The following is a 20,034-nucleotide window of genomic DNA, read 5'->3' on the forward strand; positions in this document are numbered from 1 at the left end:
CAATTGGGTAGGAGGGTTTTCATTTGAGGAATCCCTCTGAATTTCTCCACTTCACAGGTGACCAAGGCTTTAGTGCTCAGATACCATCCTCTCAGCTCCAGCCTCACAGAGCGGGTAAGAAGTTTCAAGAATTGTTCTCTACTTGAACAGCCACATTCACCAACAACCCTGATTGACATCTTCCTGACTCTTGACTTGAATACTTTGGTTTCTTTAGCTGATGGGCCTTTTGAGTGATGCAGAATTGGGCCCTGCAGCAGCTGATGGCTTCTCCCTGCTGATGGCCGATTGCCCAGATGTGCTGCATCGGGCTGGCCATGCTGAAATACGCATCATGTTCCGCCAGCGCTTCTTCACGGATAGTGTGCCTGCCCTGGTCCAGGGTTTCCATGCTGCTCACCAAAGTGAGTCCTTTGTTCTCTCTTGCTGGTTAGGTACTTCTGCCACTGGACCCTTGCTTCTTTGACCCCCTGGGGAGTTTGTATCTCTTGGAATACATTTGGGGTGAGAACTGGGTCTGATCTTATATCCCAAGAATTCCCAAGTACTCTTACTTTTCCTGTAGATGTGAAGCCAAACTACCTGAAGGGCTTGTCTCATGTCCTCAACAGCCTGCCGAAACCTGTGCTTTTGCCAGAGTTACCAACAGTGAGTCCTCTAGCCTTATAAAATGGAGGGTAAAAAAAGCCGAGGTAGGTTCTAAAGGCCTGGATAGGTCTCCTCTGACCTGTTCTTGTTGTCCTTTAGTTACTCTCCCTGTTGCTCGAGGCTTTATCCTGCACAGATTTCGTGGTACAGCTCTCCACCCTCAGCTGCCTTCAGCCTCTTCTCCTAGATGCCCCACAAGTCATGAGCCTTCACATTGACACTCTTGTCACCAAGTTCCTAAACCTCAGTTGTAGTCCTTCCATGGTGAGTATGTTTGCAGTGGCTTTTCTAGTGGAGAGCCCTCTTCTTCTTTTATCATTCCCCATATCTCCCTGTATGTGTTTCAGGCTGTCCGGATTGCTGCATTACAGTGTATACATGCACTCACCAAGCTGCCAACTCCTGTGGTAAGGGTCTATGATAGCTTATTTCAAAGGTGTGACCAATAATAGACCTAGGTCACTGATGATTTGGGGAAATGGAACCTACCCAGGATCCTGAGCTCTACATCTGACAATAGCAAGTAACTCTTAGAGCAGGCTTCCCATGATATCTCCTCTGGGCAGTCAGTGATCTCTAAAAAGCAATAGGATTTACCCTCACCTTCCTAGGAAACCAGTCCTGCAGCCCCAGTGGGTAGGAAAAATCGAGAATCCCTTCCTTATCCAAATCTGTTCCTAAGAGGGCTAGATCCTGGGTGACAGGCACCTGTCCTTCCATAGCTGCTGCCCTACAAAATGCAAGTGATCCGAGCCTTGGCTAAGCCATTGGATGACAAGAAGAGGCTAGTGCGCAGAGAAGCAGTGACTGCCAGGGGGGCCTGGTGAGTGTCTGAGGAACTGAAAACTTGGGGTAGAAGTAGGGCTCCCTAATAGAGCTTCAGCCTCATCCCCTGTTCTTTCCCCCCCCCCCCCCCAGGTTCCTCCTAGGAAGCCCAGGCAGCTGAGGCCTCCACCTTGTGCCTGATAACACTGACAGACAATCTAATCCAGAGTCACTGACCTGTCAAGGCGTCTTCCTACCAAATGGGCCCTGTCTAGGGAGGGGAAGCCATTGGCCCTCTTCCTGATGTGGGTTCAGTCTGTGCTGCATGGCTGTACAAGGAACACAGTATTACAACTGCTAACGGATATTGTGATATGACTATGTGGGGCCATGGGAATGTTTTGGCAAGAAGAGACCCTGGTGGCAGGGCGGAGGCTACCGAATGAAGAAGGCAAAGTTGTACAAGGGTAAAGAAGATACCCAGGTACCCTACCAAGGAACAAATGTGAGTGATTGGCCCTAAGGGCTACAGAGACTTTGTAAGTTGTATGTGTGTATCTGCTAGAGAATAAAGACATCTTTTGGTTATCTGGCCAGTATAGAAAACTCGCCCCCAGTCTGGGAGCTACAATCTAGCTAGTTCTGAGGCAAGTGGGGGAGAGAAATAAGGAACTTTGTAACAGAGTGCTGGTGATAACTCTGGCATGTACTGTTATCTAGAGCCAAAATATAGTAGAAAGGGGAAGAACAGGATTGAGTTCAGTCTTTACAAAATGAAATACCTTTATTTCTGCATAAGCAGAGTGTGAAAAGTGGCAGTGACCTCAGTAAGAGCCCTGGGGCCCTTTTACCCCGAGAGCCCAGGGGTCCCCTTGTACCTTGAAGCTCTTTTCTTGCATGTCAGAGCAGGGAAATGGTACACAATACCAAAGCTGAAACCCAGACTGGGTCTGTAACAATTTCAGTTTGGGGCACAGGCTCTACCCCCATCTAGAATCCTGGCAACATGGATCCTGGAACTTTGGTTAGCCTGAGCAAAAGGGATCAAGCCCTGAAGTTTTCCATGTTGCACAGCTCACCTAATGCCCAAAGGTTGATTCCACAGCATTCTGTGTATGGGAAGCCAATCCAAATGATGACTTTTGCTTCATGGTTCCAAAGAAGATCTCCCTCCTCAGACCTTGTTCTAGGCTGAAAGAGATCTCCAGCCCTTTGAGACCATAGAGGAGGTAGAACCAGCCTTGGAGGCTGTATTTACCCACAGCCCAGTTCACACAGCCATCACAGACTCTGGGACTGTTGTCACATTGGGAGGGGGGTCCCAGGTCATTCCATTCCCATAGGGCAGATGACTGGAAGGGAGCAGGACACGAGTGAGCCAGTGCCTGCAAGAGAAGACAAAAATAATTATTCAGAAGGACTCTAGGTTTTCATTATCAAGTTTTAAGCTCCCATACCTCCCCATTCCCAAAAACATGGATCATAAACTCTTACTACTCATCAGATGTATTAGTCATAGGCAAGAATAAAAGTAAAAGGATTAATAGGAGGGAAAGAGTAGAAAAGGTTTGAAGTGTCTTTTCTCAGTGTACAGAACAAATGGCGGGGAGAGGTATTGTTAAGAGAAGGGGACTTCCTTTCTTTGTCCCCATGGGGGGGCCCCCATCTAAGTTCTGAACCCTTAGGACTAAGCAAGGTCTGGTACATACTCTCTCTCAGTATAGTGTAAACTTATTCATAACCATTCTCGAGTTTTTACAGCTTGGGAAGAAGCTACTTGACCATATCTAAGGTTAAGAGGTGAATTTTAATAACCCTCATCTAATAATAATAGGCAACACCTCAGTGAACAAAAGTCCCCAAACCCCAACCCATGAGGATTTGTAATATTTCACTCATTTTTACCTTCTTGTATTCACACCCAGGAACACCTTCCAGTTGTCTAAGCAGCCATAATTATAAGGATTCCTAAATACCTGTAGCAAAAGAAAGATGTGTGCCCAGGAGGTCGTTTTACTGAAACTCCCATCCCCCACCCCCTTTTTTAGACTCAGAGCAAAAGTAAAGACTTTAGCCTTATAAAACTGGTCTCTCCTGCTGAGTAACTCCCAGCCCCTGTACTCACTTTGCCCTTCAGTGAGAGCCGATGCCTCTCCTTCCTGTTGATATGCCTCTCAATACTGGTTTCACCACGGCTGATGAGGACAGCATGCCATACTGTCAGAGCCCCTAAGGCCAGGGCCACAGAGCTAAGAGAGATGAACACTTAAAACTGTTAAGACCTAGCCCCATTGTAGGGTGGCACAAGAAACCCATCAAAAAGGGATTTAAAAGGACCAATTAACTACCTCCCACTCCAGAAGGAAATGACAAAGTTAATCACTTATATTAAGGAAAACCTGGGGAGCATTGATCTTTTTTTTTTTTTTTTTTGCAAGGCAGTGGGGTTAAAGTAACTTCCTCAAAGTCACACAGCTAGGCAATTATGAAGTGTCTAGGGTTGCATTTGAACTCAGGTCCTCCTGAATCCATGGCCGGTTTCTATCCACTGAGCCACCTAGCTGCCCCAGAACATTGATATTAATGAATTCTACTGTGTATGCCAGATTCTCATCTGCCTATGAGCTATTTAAACCCTTTAGTGGTGGTGAGCAATTGGAGATAAACTCATCTCAAACCTGGACTTATTTATTTGGTAGCAGGTTTGTTTTTTTTTTTTATACCCAACTTCCATACCATAATTTTAGAAAATTTACAGTGAAATCAGTACTGTTTCTTTACCATATTTAGCCTGAACAAGAGAAGTTTGGGTAGATATACATCTGCCCAAGTAAAAGTCTCTCAGTGGAAGAGATACAGATGCAATCTTCTAAGCCTCAGGTGCTAGAAATAGCATCATCAGTGGAAGGAAACTGGAGGAAGGCAGGTTTTGGCTTGCTATAAACAAGGAAAAGCTCTCTAAAGTCTAAGTTGTTCAAAAATGGAATGGGCTGGATTCTGAAAGGGGGCAGATAGACTAAAACTGAATTCTGAACAGCCAAGATTATTTGTACCATGTCTGAGGTTGCTTCTGGTAAATAAGGATGTTTTCCTCATAATTTTGTGGTATATAAGGTGTGAAGGAGGTCCCTACCTGAATGAGTTAGGAATGGACCTTGGCTTGCTTCTAATTTTTACCTGGCTCAGCTAACTGCTTCTGATGAGACTAACATTAGCTTGTTCCTGAGGACAGCATAAGTCAACTACATAACACAAATCCCTTCTTTTGCTCTAGGGAATTTGCTTTTTTCCTTTAAACAATCATGTTTGAGCATGACTTAGCAACATATTCTCATACTATATTCACTGCTGTGATTAAGCTAGGAGAGGTGAAAATGGTTTAGGGGTATTAGCCATGTTTCCATCAAGGCTTCCTTCTATCAGGGAACAGGGAAGTTATTAGTTACCTGCACAGGAACCATAGGTAAACCAGGCTTTTGTGAGTCATCCTTTCCCGGAAGGAGAAAGTAGGTGGTGGGGTCTGGTGATACGTCTGAAACAAATAGCAACAGAACCTGAGTGTTGGTCCCTTAGCCTAATGCTGTTGCCAACAGAGGCCTCAGGACCCACAGGCATGGTGCTGGTCCAGGTTTTAGGCCAGAAAGAGACAGAAATTAGAAGCTCGAGATGATTCAAGAAAGCAGCCAGATGGGTGGAGAGAGCCCAGCAACATCACATGGACAAAACACTGGCCAGAGCAGTTCCGAACAAAACGGCAAAGCACAGGGAAAGAGTTGGGCTCAGCCAAAAACGTTTAGACGACACAGATGAGGCTCCAGGGGAAGCTATTCCCTGCCCCCCCCTTTTCTCCCCAATGTGATTCCTACACTACATTTCCAAGAGGTGATATGACCCACACCCTACCTGGCAGACTAGGGTGGGGAAAGGGAAAAAACAGTGGAGAGGAAGGCTTTTAACTTTGTTCAGGACTGGGGAGGCTTAGTCATAAAAAGGAGTTTGATATGTGCTCAGAATAAACAGTCCTAAGGGGTAGGTCGAAGGAAGCCAGTCGATTATCTATTCTCTGGACCCTGGAACCCCATTACACAGACTTAACAAAGACTCCGTGCTGCTCAGGCCAGCATCAAAGCAGAGCCTTTTTTGGTTTGAGGAAGAAGTAATAGGACTGGATAGTTAGGAAAGTGATTTGAAGACAGTCAAGTATTATCCCCCATAAAAGTTATTTGTTAGGACTGGCACTGCTCCCAGAGACGAGAGCCCCACTGCAGACAGCCACCACAGCATACCACTCTACAGCCTCCAGAGGCCTAGAGCTAGTGAGGCCAGGGCTACCTCTAGTCCTATAACCCCAGGCCTGAGCAGCAGGAGGCAGTGAGTGGGACGGCCCACCTGATTGGCAGCCACCTGTAGTTTGTTCCTGTCCAGCTGTTTCATTTTCTATGGGGATGGAAAATAGTACCAGTTATAGTCTCTGGCCTCGAGATGGGAGCTTTGCCAGCCCCATTCCAGAGGGATAGACTTCTCCTGTACCACTGTCATCCTGCCCTAAGGATCATCCACCTCCCTCCTCTCTCTTCCCCTACCCACCCCACCCCCCCACCCCCGTCCCTACTGCTCACCTCAAGTGCAGCATAAGCTTCCCGGAACATATCCCAGCTGCCAAAGCTGCAGTAGACACAGCCTAGGGTCATGAAGAAGCAGAAGGAGAAAAAGTACCGGTGGTTGTAGTGGCCCACACAGTTGTTCAGCCAAGCTGGGAGTGAGGACTTAAGGATCAGCCTGGCCAGCAGCCTCCAGAGGATACCTAGGATATGGGGATATGGGCAGCTGGCCAGCCTGAGGATGCCCGAGGATGCTGCTCCCTAGTTCCCCTTGGCTTATGTGTGCCACTCACAGAACAAGAATCTGAATTCTGAAGGCCAATCCCTCAATGAGAGTGCTTGCTGTGGAACCACATGCTAAGTGGTGAAAAAAAACTCCTAAGTCTCTCAAAACTCACATAAGTCCATTATGGCATGCTAGAAATCAAGATTCTTAGGAAAGGCATTCACTTTTATGTTCCTATTGCCTCCTGTTTAGGTCTACAATGGGGTGCAATACTGAGCAACTATAGCAAGAAGGGAAGGGACCTGGAGTTCTAGCAAGCCAAACAAGAGAACAGGCACCCTTTCTTCAATTTTTTTTTTCCTCTAACTACATTGGTTTTTACAGCTTAACTTTCTAAAGAGCCTGGGACAAATTTTCTGTTCTGTAGAAAATAACGTGAGCCTTTTTTTCCTCCTATAAGATTAAAATTTTCAGAGATAACAGCCAGGGTTTTGCCCTAAAGCCTCAAGCTTGACCTATTCTTTACATGAGGGCCATTTTCTCTAGAAAGTATCATTTAGCCTTCCTTGTGTTTTTCTCTTAAGCGTTTTAAAATATAATGATTAATGGTGGGTGGAGAGGGGTTGGGAAAGCTCCTATTACTTAGGCACTGAATCAAGATAGGGGAGAGGCTGGCTGGGCATCCCTATATTCAAGGAATCTTGGTAAAAGGATACGGCAGTGATGATCCATTTTCAGCACACACCTGTAAAGAAGAATAGGGCTTTGCATTACTATGAAGCAAAATACTGAGAGGCTCCCCCAACTTGTGCTCAATAAGAGTAGATTTTATTAGTTTACCCCTAACTTGCCTGAAACTAGGTAAAGGCCAAAAGGAAGTCAAGGAAATAGGAAATTGGATGATAAAGGCCGACCTGTTACAGATGCTGCAGTGATGTGTTCGAGCTGGTTTGGGATAAATACACTTCTTGCAGATAGATACAGTAGCCAGGTCAGTTTTAGCCTGGGGTGGGTATCCAGGAGGTGTGGTGATGGCCTGGTAGTAGTGGAAAACGATGAGGATGAGATTCCAGTGACTGTAGACAAAATGCCAGCAGATCCGAGGCACTGAATAAGTATGGAGGATCAGGGGCAAGACACACAGGTAGGCAATAGCCACAATGGAGCTTGTCAGCACAATCACCAAGGCCACGAAGACCTGCCAATGGTAGGAAGTCAACATTCAGCTGTTGGGAACAAATGGCACCCCACAACCAAGGTACAAGAAGAAAAGAAAAACTAATTTTGTAAAGTTTGTTTTGTTTTTGTGGTCTTCAAATAAAGTCCTTCACCCAAGAGGTCAAAGTATCCAACACAAAGCCCAGGAGGATCCTGACAATACTCACCACCCCGAACCAGCGGATCACATTGTCAACAAGCCAGTACACAGGCTCAAAAGCAGAATCGATGGCAGTGTCACTGCCCCCAAAGGAGTTGTAGAGTAGAGAACGAAGACAAACTTTTCCATAGCGCCAGCGAAGTACAAGATTCCGAAGTAATGGTGGGCATCGGCGTCTGTAGCCCAGTAGAAGAAGCAAACGAAAGCAGAGGCGTGCTGGCCCCAGCAGTAAGGACCGGCGGCTTCGCATGGCCTCCTAGAGCAAGATAAAGAACCAGTGAATATCCAGAACTCCTGGGTCTCACCAGACAAAAGTGTCTTAGGTTACACTCTGCCTGCTCCTCATGATGTACCTATTACCAACTAGGGTAGGGTAGATCTAGGTCCTAGGCTTAAGTCTGAAAAATCAAATATAATGGTAGTTCACATTCTTTACACATAACACTAAACTCTTGATAAATCTAAGTTAACACAAATAGCATCACTTTCCATTTAAAGAAATGGTAACATCTAATCACATCTAAGGATTTGAATCCAGATTAAAGTCCAGCATTTTTTACATTACATCATGCTTACTCAAAGATGTGTCTGTCTGTTAAATGTCACCTCTTCAGCATCAAGAGGGACAGAAAAGGAGGGGCAGGGGCAGCTAGTTGGCGCAATGGATAAAGCACCGGCCCTGGAGTCAGGAGTACCTGGGTTCAAATCCGGTCTCAGACACTTAATTACCTAGCTGTGTGGCCTTGGGCAAGCCACTTAACCTCATCTGCCTTGCAAAAAAAACAAAAAAAAAGAGGGGCAGCTAGGTGGCACAGTGGATAGAGTACCAGCCTAAGAATCAGGAAGACCTAAGTTCAAATCTGGACTCAGACACTTAATAATTACCCAGCTGTGTGACCTCGGGTAAGTCACTTCAACTCGACTGCCTCACGGAAAATTCAGAAAAGAAAAAGGGACAGAAAAGAATTGGCTGGCCCCAAGCAAACCTGAATTTATAAAATAGGAACCAAGAGGGTAGAGGGAACTTTAAACAGAACAACAGCAACAACAAAAACCACTCAAGTTCATTACCACTTCAAGTAGATGTTGGCCTCAGCTACGGCAGAGTTGTTGAAATTACCTGGGGGCTCTCCTGCCCACCTTCTCCCACTCCTAACTTCCAGGCTTCCCACTCCTGGACAACCGACCCCTTTAGCTAAAACTAGTCCTATCATGATGTGAATGCTCTCTGGGACGGTCTGGTTCCTAGATCTTTGATACCATCTGCATCCCTGGAGAGAACCATCACTGCTCATCTCCAGGACTGCTATTACAGGCCGCATGAAATTCCCAAGCTTTGCACCTTTCAACCTCCTCAGCCAGTCCCTCCCAACTATCAAATGATGATGTATGTTATAATGATTCATACAGCACTTTGTGGTTACAAAGATAAATCTTTTTTGATCCTCAAAACATCTCTTATGAGTTATATGGAATAAAAATGATTATCCTCATTTTACAAATGAGGCAGTTTAAAGGACTTCCCCAACATCACCCAGCTAGGAAGTAACAGGACCCCAAGTTCAAATTAAGGTTTTAGGCTTCTTTCTCTGTGATGAGAATCACTTTTCACCTCCCATGCAGAGACTAAGGGACCACTAAGATCCAGGTAATAAGATTTCAACCTAGGAGTGACATATACTGACCATGCCATGTATTTAAAGTTTGCCTATGCCCCATTACTCAGGCTCATATCCTTCTTGAGAACATAATCTGGTCTGTGAAGTTTGTGAAGCTTCTCTGTACTAATTCGAAGCTAACCTAATGATCCTCTTATGTCAGGCACCCCTTTTGTCCCAGGCAGAAATGTTTTCTCTGCGATGATTGCCCACACAGGCTTCTTTTTAGCTTATATCCCCAACACTCCAAATTCTTCAAATATCTTCCTTTTTTTCTGGCTGTGTAATAAAAAATAGAAATGGAAGGCGGAAGGATGGCTAAACAATATTTTTAACCAGAGACCTCTGTGGTGTGATACCTTCACCAATTTTGTGAATAAGGTAGTGTATTATCAAAAGAGCAGGTAATCTGATTTATCATGTGGGAGGCAGGCTGGTGCTGCTTTGCTCTCAACTGTTGATTTATTTATTTAGAATGAAGTCTGAAACCCAGAAGAAACTAGAGGAGATCAATACACATCTATCTAGGCACAGTTTCAGTTCAGTAACTAGATCGGCATCCCTTCCTATCCCCAAAGAAAAGCCTTTAAACCCAAAATTCCAACTTCCGGCATTTACCCAAAGAAAGGTTTAAGAGAGTAATGCTGCTCCTACCAGAACCCAAAGCAGTCAAAACTGCTAATGTCCATCAGACAATCAGAAATAAAATACTAGTATAGAAAATGTAAGAACTGAAGTTCCTTCAAGACACAGCTCAAATCCCATCTATTAACTGCTTTCCCTCTGATATTTCCTGTTCATACCTATTCTATTTAAATCTTATAGATGTCTTATTTGTACACATGGATCTTGTCACAGAATGTGAGATCCTTGAGGGCTGGAACTATGTTTTTGCCCTGAATTCTCATCACAACATAGTGCCTGGCATATAAATGCTTAATACTTACTGACCAGGCTGATTGTGGTTTAAAATATGAATTTCCCAAAGAACAGGTAGGCATATTCAAAGACAAAAAATGAACAAAAACTCCCTGCATTTTGAAACTAAGCAAAAATCTTAAATCTCATTTTGGATTATAAACACTACTGCTCCTTTTCATTGGTACAGATAATCACAGATGGCCTATGTTGTTTAAAATGTTTTTTAGAGCACTGACGACCTGCTTAAGGAGAATACATAGCACTCCTCCAGAACTCCATTCTCTACAAGCAGGGCCCGGATGCCCCCTCCACACATGGCAAACTCAGTCAAGTCCTCTCCTAACTGAGTTTCTGATCAGGACCCACAGGGTCCTTCTCGGGCCCTGACTTGTTCCCCGATCTCTCTACATTTGCTAGAAAGGTTTCCATTTAGGAAAGAGGGGCCGGGCAAGGAGGAGGAGGTGCTGCCCGCCCATGTGCCCCTTCCAGGGCAGCACCCCTGCGAGGCGGAGTGGACATGCCACCGTGGGTGCCGGGGCCCGGCTCTGCCCCCGGGCAATGGGGCGCCGGAGGCGACCGCGCATCCCGACCAAAGGCAAAACTTTGTTGGGGGCCCGCGGGTGGGCAGGGGTGACCCGGGGTGCACGTGCCGCCTGCCAGGTAGGGGCAGCAGGTGCACTGGAGGGGGGGGGGGGGGGGTTGGGAAGAAGCCCCTGCGCTCCTCGGCCGCACTCCCCTCCCGGGCCCAGAGCCAGCCCCCGCCTCGCCCCGCTCACCCTCGGGCGCCCCCCCCGCGGCTGGGGGCCCGAGATCGGGAGGGAAAGGGGGAGTAGAGTGGGACCCCCGAAGGCCCCTTACCTCCTGCCTGCCGGGCACCGACCCGGTCGGTGGAGCCCCGAAGTCTCCACGGCTCACGGCAGCCTCGGCCGCAGCGGCCCCCGGCCCCGGTCCGGCAGGCGCGGCATCCCCACCCCCACGGGCAGCGGCCGCAGGACCGCTACTGCCCGGCCGCCCCTACGGCGCAAGCGCGGGAGGCCCGGCGCCCCGCCCCTCCGCTCCCGGGGCAGCCTGGGGGTTGGAGTTCGGGCCGCAGAGGGAAGGCTCAGAGGCGGCCCCGGAGGAGCCCCGCGGTGGGCCAGCCAATGGGCGGCTGTGTTACTGAAGCCCTCGGCTCGCGTTCCGCCAATGGATTTACAGCCGGCCTCCTGCGATGGCTGTTGGGAGGTCATGGCTATGGCGCCGCCGCTGCGGTACTGCATCCCAGGTGAGTGAGCGGGCCGGGGAGGGGGCCGCCCCGGAGGGAAGGAGGGTCACCGCCTTTGTCCGCCGCAGGAGAACGGCTGTGCAACCTGGAGGAGGCCAGCCCGGGCAGCGGCACCTACACCCGGCACGGCTACATCTTCTCCTCGCTCTCCGGCTGCCTGGTGAAGACGAGCGACAACGGCGAGGTGAGGCCTGCCCCCCCCCCCCCCCCCCCGGCCTCCCGGGCCTCGCTGCCGGCGCGCGGAAACCCCGCGGGCCCGGGTGGGCGGGTGCAGCCGCGGGCCTCCCCGCCGGGGCCCGCCGCCGGGCCGAGCTCGCGAGCTTCTCCTCGGTCTCCTCCGCAGCTTCCGGTGGTGTCGGTGACGAGGGAGACCGAGTCCCAGCTGCTGCCGGACGTGGGGACCATCGTGACCTGCAAGGTACGGCCGGGCAGGCCCCCCGGGGCCCCTTCGGGATCCAGAGCTCGGCAGGCCCCCCGGCGTAAAGGTGGAGACGAACCGAAACTCTTCAGAGGCCGGAGCCGGTCGGAGGCCTCCAGCTCGAGCTGTCGCCAGAGCCCGCCCTGAGGCCGGGGCAACCAAGTCGCTTTCCCCGCGCAGCGCGGGGAATTCTCCTTAACGCCGGGGCAAGGCCCTGCTGACTTAAAGCCCCACTTGGCTGTGTGTAGTACGTTGCAGCGTACAAAACATTTTCTATACGTTGTTATTCGCATCTTGAGGAGAATTCGGGAATGAATGGGTGCAGATACCACAGTCTTAATTTTACAAATGAAAAGGCAACATACCGTATTTCAGATTTTTTTTTTTTTTTGCAAGGCAATGGGGTGAAGTGGCTTGCCCGAGGCCACACAGCTAGGTCATTATTAAGTGTCTGAGATCGGACTTGAACCCAGGTACTCCTGACTCCAGAGCTAATGCTCTAAACCATTGCACACTTAGCCGCCCCTCGATTTTTTTTTTTTAAGTCTATATCCTTGAGGGTCCCAAAAGACTCTTGGATTCCCAAATTACTAAAGAGAAAGCTGAAAGAGATTAAGTGACTTACTCAAGTAGTTAGTAATTCTAGGATAGCTAAAAATTGTCTCTAACCTGGATGTGACAGAGCAGGTCACAGACAGAGTGCAGGTAACCAGTTAGTGGCTTATTAATTACTTCCTTTCCAAGGAACCAATTTGCAAATCATGGTATTACTTCTTCTTTAGAGTACTGCCTTGCTAAAGTTCAGGACAGATAATACTTACATGAAGTTTTGGGGCTTGAGTGATCTTCCCAGGACAAAACCTACTATGCAGCACAATACAACAATTACATGTGACTGTATAACACAGGTATCCTGTGGGAATGGCTAAGTTGATTTTATAGGTTTGGAGATGCATTGTTACTGTACAGTAAAGAATAGGTTACAGAAGGGTGGCTTAGGTGGCACAGTTGATAGAGCACAGGCCCTGGAGTCAGGAGTACCTGAGTTCAAATATGGCCTCAGACTCATAATAATTACCTAGCTGTGTGACCTCGGGCAAGCCACTTAACCCCATTGCCTTGCTAAAAAAATAACCAAAAATACCTAAAAAAAAGAATAGGTTACTGATTCACTTCACTTAACACAGGCAAGAGAATGCAGGACCTGTCATGATTAAAACAAATTATTACTTTGCTTTTGCTGTTTTCCAGGTCCAGAATCTGCTTAGGAAAAGGATCTCTAGAAATTAAATTATTGTTATTAAATTCTTTAGACATACCTTATTAATATAAAAATCCTAACTCTTAACCTTTTTAATTCCTAGTTTAGGACTCTGCCATATATACCCAGATTTCTTATCTAACAGCTGGTAATATTTTGAATTCATCCCTCTCTTCTCTATGATACAGGTCTCCAGCATTAATTCTCGATTTGCCAAAGTGCATATTTTATATGTGGGATCCACACCACTCAAGAATTCCTTTAGAGGAACAATCAGGTAGGAAGCTTTTTTAATTTCCTTTATTTTGTTTCAAGTCAGGGATTTTAAACAAAATATTACAAATGCACATCCACCATGTTTCTTTTCCATATCTCTGCCTTTCTTTCTCTGTGATCTTCCCTTTGTTTCACAGAAAAAAAGTTTCAAGTAGTGTAGTAAATTTGACTGGAGCATCAGAATGTGCACAACCAGAAGTGTTTTGAATGTTAGATACTTTTTCCCTTAAAGACTTTCATGTAACAGCAGCCAAAGACATCCATTCTGGTGCTAATTAGAAGTGGAACAAGTTAGTGAGTGGAGGTTGTTTTCCATTAAAAAGGGGACAAATAATTTTTCATGGAGACAAGTTAATTCTTTTCTTTGATCTCTGGAAGTCTCTTCCATCCTAGGATTTTATATGCCTTGGTTTTCATTTTTATTTCATTAAAAAAAAATTGTATTTTACTTTTTCATTTACAGATATAGTTTTTAATATTCATTTTTTGTAAGATTTTGAATTCCACATTTTTCTCCCTTTCTTTCCTCCCCCTCTCCTCAAGACAGCAAGTAATCTGATATAGGTTAGACATATTTCCATATTAATCATGTTGTGAAAGAAGAATCAGAAAAATGGGGGGGGAACTAAGAGAAATAACAGATTGTAAAAGGTGAAACTATGCTTTGGTTTGCATTCAGACTCTATAGTTCTTTCTCTAGATGTGGATGGCATTTCCTATCACAAGTCTTTGATCATTCCATGGTTGAAAAGATCTCCTGTCATTTTTTATCAACTGTGTCTTAGCTGCCCTGAAACTTCTCCCCAGATCCAGCCTTGGGAACAGTTACTCACTATTCTATGCAGGCCTTTGATTTAAAAGAGCTTAGCTTAAGGTCTTACCTTAGGATGTGTTTTCATCTTGTGCCTCTGGGTGGCAGCTTATCCTAACTCCTGCAGCTGTCTGACTTCCTCAGCCAGGGTTCTAGAAAGCAAGCAGTTACTTCTCTTAAATAATTAATTTTTTAAAAATTTCCTTTTAGGAAGGAGGATGTTCGAGCTACTGAAAAAGACAAGGTAATGATTTTTTTACAAAACTTATAAATAGGGAATTTCAACATACCTTATTATCATAATTAATTTGAAAGACCATGTATGAGGAGTGAGTCAGAGAAAAAGGCCCATAGTGATACTAATGTTGTCATCTTTCTGCTACTATTATGATTTCCTGTATTCTCACATTGCACCTCCCCCCCCAATCCTTTTCTCTGTGTGAATTTTTTGTTTATTGACCAAAGAGAAATAATTTGTAATTTGTCCTTTCTTCCAATTTGGGCACATCTTCCTAGAATACTTACTGACATTTCTGCAAACTTAACTATGGATTTGACTCTAAGCCAGATGTGGGAGCTTGTAGCTAAGTTAGAATACTGGCTCTGGAGGCTAAACATTGGAAATTTCTAAATATATACTTTTTTCCTTTAAGAGGAAAAGGGATTAAGATGAGCAGATGTGACTTCTACCCCTGGGAGAAATTGAGTTGAATTTAAATAAATTGGTTAATTCCAAAGCAAGGCAAATAGATCCATGTCCTAGCTCCCTATGGAACTTGAGGTCCCTTGGAGCTAGGGAAATCTGTACAATGATGAGATTTATTCATTTCAGTGAGCTCTGTGCTATGCTAAAATCTCCTACAAGTCAGCCAACCTCATAGCTTCTGTACAGTCCTAGATGCCCTCCTTGCCCTTACTCTACATGACCATATTTTTGCATTTTATACCCCAAGAGCATCTCTTACTTTGACTGTTTTCTACTCACTTACTCTATGCCCTTACTCCTTGCCTCAACACACATACACCCTCACCCTATTTAAATGTTTCCTAAAGGTCAAGTCTGACCACATCATTCTCTGATTTAGTAAGCTTCGTTGGTTCCCTATTGCCCTTAGGATAAATATCTCTGTTTGGCTTGTAAAATCCTTCCTTAGCCTGGCCCCAGCCTCTTTCCAATTTTGTCTGATGTTTCTGTCTTTCCCACACACTCTGATAGGATGTCCTTGCAGTCCCTGCAGACTGGCTTTGCTGTTTATCACAATACTCTTGGAACCCTCTCTGAATCCTTGCCCTGGCTCACCATAGTACCCAGAATGCCTCCCACTTTGTCCCCACCTCTGAGCATTCTCTATTGCCTTCAAAACCTCAGCAAAAATGCAATCTATGTGAAGCTTTTCCTGCATTGTTCCCCCAATTCCACCTCCTGGAATCTAAACCCCTAAAGGGCAGGGGCTGTGTCATTTTTGTCTTTGCAGCCCTAAAGCCCAACATAAAACAGGCACTGAATAAGTTGTCAGTCATTTCTCTCCCTTCAGGTTGAAATATATAAGAGTTTCCGCCCAGGTGACATCGTGCTGGCCAAAGTGGTATCCTTTCTTTTTGTACACATGTCAATGATTTATAAAGGGAAGAGGAGAGATGGTCAGGAGAACTCGAGGGGCAAGAGGGGAAGCATTTTCCCTACCGAGTGGGAAAGAATTTTTAGCTTGATATAGTTTCCTTAATCCAGAACCTCTGACTAGATCTCCCTAGGTGATGCTCAGTCCAACTACCTGCTAACAACGGCAGAAAATGAGCTGGGAGTGGTGGTGGCCCACAGTGAATCAGGTGAATCTGCTCTCTCTCTCTCTCTCTCTCTCTCTCTCTCTCTCTCTCTCTCTCTCTCTCTCTCTCTCTCTCTCTCTGTCTCAGAACAGAGGTTTAGACCTTAGACCTCTGCCTTTTGAATTATCTAGCAGGGGGCATTGGGGTAACTCCTGCTGTTAAAGTAGGATACAAGATCCATTCCCTGGAATAAGCCATGGAGATGTTTTTGTTTTTTAGGGTTTTTTCCCCAAGGCAAATGGGGTTAAGTGGCTTGCCCAAGGTCACATGGCCGGATTTGAACTCAGGTACTCCTGACTTCAGGGCCAGTGCTCTATCCACTGTACCACCCATCCACCCCCATGGAGATGTTTTTGAGCTGACTGTGAACTTTTCTCCAGCAGGTGTCCAGATGGTCCCCATCAGCTGGTGTGAGATGCAGTGCCCCAGGACACACACCAAAGAATTCCGCAAAGTAGCAAGAGTCCAGCCTGAGTTCCTGCAGACATAGGTAGCTCCATTCTTTCCCCATATTGGGGGACTACTCTCTTTCCTGCTGTTCACATATGATCAAAAGTCTTTGGGCTAACCAGAAAACACACTGGGAAAGAAATACCGGAAGCTTCACTCCATACAAAGGACTATGCCTATGACCTTTCATCACAGATCCCACAGATGAACTTTCTTTCCCCCTTTGAGGTGCCAGCAAAAAGTTATCTGATGTTGGAAGTAGCCAACAAAGTGATTTCCTGTTCTTTTTCTACTCCTTTGATAGTGCTGTAAATGTGGTTTGTTTTCCTTCAGACAAATAAAGCATTTTTACTAAAGGATCTTTTTGATCCCTGGAGTCCCAGAAGGCTTTGAATATCTAATTGAATTTAGATTGATCTGGTAGAAAATAAGTCATTAAAAGATTGTGAGTGGAGCAGCTAGGTAACGCAGTAGATGGAGCACCTGCCCTGGAGTCAGGAGGACTTAAGTTCAAATCTGGCCTCAGACATGTAATAATTGCCTAGCTGTGTGACCTTGGGCAAGCCACTTAACTCCATTGCCTTACAAAAAGCAAAAAAAAAAATTATGAGATAGTGTTAACAAATGACTTAATGGTGGAATTGGACTGCCTTATGGAGAGGCATCATCATATCACTGGAACTGGCTACAGTCCATCCTTCATCTAGCTTTCAAAGCAATCTTCCTAAAGCACAGGTCTGACCATGTCACCTCTCTATAGAAAAAACTCAAGTGACTCCCTTGGAATCATCTGCAGATCATATATAAATCCTTTTGGATGTTTGGTACCTTTAAAGCTTTTTCTTGCCTCTCTTCCATCCTCAACCTCCAAAACCCTTCTAGTCTTATTAATTTAGACCCCTCAAATACTCTTAAGTCCAATGAAGTTGGCTTTTTTGTCTATTTCTCCAGCAAGGTACATCCCAACTCCATGCTTTTTCCCTGGTTATTCCCACATGCCTGAAACACTGTTTCCTTCTATCTCCTCCCTTCCCCCAGGTCCCAGTTCCTGATTTCCAATGGCCTACCTGTTATTTCAGATTTATCCTGGGTATGCTATTTGTACAAAGTACATTTGTTTGCATGGAATCTTCCCCAAGGCAGCAATTAAATCGATATAGGTTATACATGTACAGTTATGTTCAACATTTCTGTGTTGTCATGTTGTGAAAGGATTAGAACAAAAGGATAAAAGCTACCAAAAGTTTAACAAAGTAAAAATGCTGATCTACATTCAGACCAATCCTCTGCATGTAGATTGCATTTTTAAAAAATGTTTACAAGGCAGTGGGGTTAAGTGACTTAACCAAGGTCACACAGCTAGGCAATTAGGTATCTGAGACCAAATTTGAACTCAAGTCCTCCTGACTCCAGGGCTGGTGCTCCATCTACTGTGCCAACTAGCTGCTCTGCATTTCTTTTTAATCATAAGTCTTTTGGAATTGTCTTCGATCAAGGTTTGCTGAGAAGAGCTGAGTCTATCATAGTTGATCATTACACAATGTTGCTGTTACTGTGTACAATGTTCTCCTGGTTCTGCTCACTCTACTCAGCATCAATTTATTTAAGTCCAAGTTTTTCTGAAATCTTCCCGCTTATGATTTCAGCAAAACAGCAGTACATTTTAGAACACAATTTGTTCAGCCATTCCCCCAATTCATAAGCATCCCCTCAATTTCCAATTCTTTGCCATCACCAAAAGAGCTGCTTTAAGTATTTGAGAACATGTAGGGTTTTTTTCCCCCTTTTAATGATCTCTCTGGGATATAGACCTAAAAGCAGTTGCTGGATCAAAGGGTATTAGAATTTTATTGCCCTTTAGGTGGTTCCAAATTGCTCTCTAGAATGTTGGATCAATTACCCACTTTTCCCCCTCCAATATTTAACATTTCCTTTTCTGTCATTAGACAATCTGGTTGGCATGAGGTAGTACCTCAAGAGTTGTTTTAATTTGCATTTCTCTAACCAATGAGTTAAAGCATTTTAAAAACTGATTATAGATTTAATTTTTTCAACTGAAAACTGTTCATATCTTTGACCATTTATCAGTCTGAGAATGACTTGTATTTTTACCAATTTGACTCAGTTCTTTATATATTTGAGAAATGAGGTCTTTATCAGAAACACTGGTCATAAAAATTGTTTCCTAGCTTTCAAAAGAATCACTGTTTAATCTTGATAAATGGACAGTCATCCAGCTCTTGTTGGCAAACCCAGAGAATGGGCAGACATCCCATTCTCTTTTAGGAGAGAAACTTTTCTCTTAGTTTGAGACTCCAGCTGGGTCCACTTCCACCCTTTATTTACTATTTGCCACTTCCAAAATAGAGTAGTTAAAATAAATTCTAGAATGTAAGCAGGCAGTTGACCAAGATGAGTCAGGTGTTCAATTTGACAAGGCCTAACATTGGAGTAGTTTTGTAATTATAGGGGAACCCTTAGACTACAAGCACAGTGGTCCGAGAGACCCCATAAGTATTTATGAAGTGACTACTGTCTGCCTGGCACTGTGCAAACCCTGGAGAGACAAAGGGACAAGACAGGTCTGTTCTTGAGGGGTTTATAATTTAATGGGGAAGAACGGCTAGGTGGTGCAGTGGATAGAGCACTGGCCCTGGAGTCAGGAGTACCTGAGTTCAACTCTGACCTCAGACAATAATAATTACCTAGCTGTGTAGCCTTGGGCAAGTCACTTAACTCCACTGCCCAGCCAAAAACCAAATCTTTAAGGGAAAGCTAAGGAGATTTCCAGTTCCAGAAACTGTCGGTCATAATCTGCCATAAAATGAAGCCTGGAATGATGAAAAGATTAATTCATGCTACTCCTGCTTTCCTGGAAGAAGAAATATTACATAGCACACAGAAGTATTGCACATCACTCCTTTATTATAGTGAACAACAAAAAGGGGAAAGGGGAAGAGGTTAGTACAGTTAATGTTAAAACTAATGAAGACCCAGGTGGCTGGACATGAGGTGAAAGGCAATGGGACACTGAGACATATTTCAACATAATCTAGGGGCATTTCACTTCCACAGAACAGAGCAGGGGTTACAAAATACACAGTGGAATGTATTTCTTTACCCCTTAGAAATCCAGGAACTCTCCTCTGATGCTGCTTGAGATGTCTGATGATGACCAAGTGGACAGTTTAATTTCAAAGGTCACTAATAACTAGTCCGAAAAGGGCCTTTTGTGAAAGCAAATGCATCAAGTAAACATTAAGACATGATCAACCTTCCGAGATTAAATTTTCTTGAATTAGGGAGGGTAAACAAGACTTTAATGATTCATTAAATAACCACCTGGGTTATAGGCAGCTTCCTACAACAGCCCAAGAGGGCTGCCCTACTGGCACAATTGGCTCATAGGAATAACTGTTAACAATTGCTTCTTTAACTCCCCACATTGGTCATTTCTTACTAGGTCCCCATCCCTAACCAGGTCCTTAATGAGCCAAACGACCCAGGAGGCATTTTGACTAAAGTGGTTGAAG

General features: G+C 45.1%; 3 protein-coding genes across 9 annotated transcripts in view; 2 read left to right on the plus strand and 1 right to left on the minus strand.

The window, feature by feature from the left end:
- Positions 1 to 2,001, plus strand: part of MMS19 (MMS19 homolog, cytosolic iron-sulfur assembly component) — a 23,792-nt gene extending 21,791 nt beyond the window's left edge. For both annotated transcript variants that reach the window (XM_074233208.1, XM_074233209.1), the window contains 7 exons: positions 58 to 114; positions 218 to 404; positions 566 to 648; positions 748 to 912; positions 996 to 1,055; positions 1,371 to 1,471; positions 1,567 to 2,001. In XM_074233208.1, the coding sequence (XP_074089309.1) occupies positions 58 to 114; positions 218 to 404; positions 566 to 648; positions 748 to 912; positions 996 to 1,055; positions 1,371 to 1,471; positions 1,567 to 1,594 (681 nt within the window). In that variant the 3' untranslated portion in view covers positions 1,595 to 2,001. The remainder of the gene's footprint in view (positions 1 to 57; positions 115 to 217; positions 405 to 565; positions 649 to 747; positions 913 to 995; positions 1,056 to 1,370; positions 1,472 to 1,566) is intronic.
- On the minus strand, positions 1,792 to 11,652 carry ZDHHC16 (zDHHC palmitoyltransferase 16). 3 transcript variants are annotated; one of them, XM_074233211.1, is made up of 10 exons: positions 11,056 to 11,652; positions 7,626 to 7,874; positions 7,155 to 7,438; positions 6,957 to 6,985; positions 6,033 to 6,166; positions 5,803 to 5,850; positions 4,860 to 4,945; positions 3,539 to 3,662; positions 3,319 to 3,389; positions 1,792 to 2,798 (listed from the first exon to the last, which is right to left on the minus strand). In XM_074233211.1, exons 2-10 carry the CDS (start codon positions 7,866 to 7,868, stop codon positions 2,684 to 2,686), a joined length of 1,134 nt encoding a protein of 377 aa, XP_074089312.1. In that variant the 5' UTR covers positions 7,869 to 7,874; positions 11,056 to 11,652; the 3' UTR covers positions 1,792 to 2,683. The 3 variants fall into 3 exon arrangements, with proteins under 3 accessions (XP_074089312.1, XP_074089313.1, XP_074089314.1); XM_074233212.1 differs by lacking the exon at positions 11,056 to 11,652 and having other exon boundaries at positions 7,626 to 7,899; XM_074233213.1 differs by lacking the exon at positions 5,803 to 5,850 and having other exon boundaries at positions 2,152 to 2,798.
- Positions 11,240 to 16,869, plus strand: EXOSC1 (exosome component 1). 4 transcript variants are annotated; one of them, XM_074233216.1, is made up of 8 exons: positions 11,254 to 11,461; positions 11,530 to 11,645; positions 11,805 to 11,879; positions 13,329 to 13,417; positions 14,438 to 14,471; positions 15,763 to 15,813; positions 15,970 to 16,054; positions 16,432 to 16,869. In XM_074233216.1, exons 1-8 carry the CDS (start codon positions 11,383 to 11,385, stop codon positions 16,539 to 16,541), a joined length of 639 nt encoding a protein of 212 aa, XP_074089317.1. In that variant the 5' UTR covers positions 11,254 to 11,382; the 3' UTR covers positions 16,542 to 16,869. The 4 variants fall into 4 exon arrangements, with proteins under 4 accessions (XP_074089319.1, XP_074089320.1, XP_074089317.1 ...); XM_074233217.1 differs by having other exon boundaries at positions 11,259 to 11,461; positions 16,435 to 16,869; XM_074233218.1 differs by lacking the exon at positions 15,763 to 15,813 and having other exon boundaries at positions 11,240 to 11,461.
- Positions 16,870 to 20,034: the final 3,165 nt, after the last annotated feature.

The sequence above is a fragment of the Macrotis lagotis genome, chromosome 4 (assembly GCF_037893015.1).
Source record: "Macrotis lagotis isolate mMagLag1 chromosome 4, bilby.v1.9.chrom.fasta, whole genome shotgun sequence".
Classification (NCBI taxonomy): domain Eukaryota; kingdom Metazoa; phylum Chordata; class Mammalia; order Peramelemorphia; family Peramelidae; genus Macrotis; species Macrotis lagotis.

Excerpts from the sequence above, each read along its gene's own strand:
- EXOSC1 (XM_074233216.1), top strand. The coding sequence starts at position 11,383 with ATGGATTTACAGCCGGCCTCCTGCGATGGCTGTTGGGAGGTCATGGCT. Across the intron at positions 11,462-11,529 it reads GCTGCGGTACTGCATCCCAG|GAGAACGGCTGTGCAACCTG; the intron begins GTGAGTGAGCGG and ends TGTCCGCCGCAG. Across the intron at positions 15,814-15,969 it reads ACATCGTGCTGGCCAAAGTG|ATCTCCCTAGGTGATGCTCA; the intron begins GTATCCTTTCTT and ends ACCTCTGACTAG.
- ZDHHC16 (XM_074233211.1), bottom strand. The coding sequence starts at position 7,868 with ATGCGAAGCCGCCGGTCCTTACTGCTGGGGCCAGCACGCCTCTGCTTT. Across the intron at positions 6,986-7,154 it reads CACTGCAGCATCTGTAACAG|GTGTGTGCTGAAAATGGATC; the intron begins GTCGGCCTTTAT and ends TCTTCTTTACAG. Across the intron at positions 4,946-5,802 it reads TACAGGTGGCTGCCAATCAG|ACGTATCACCAGACCCCACC; the intron begins GTGGGCCGTCCC and ends TATTTGTTTCAG.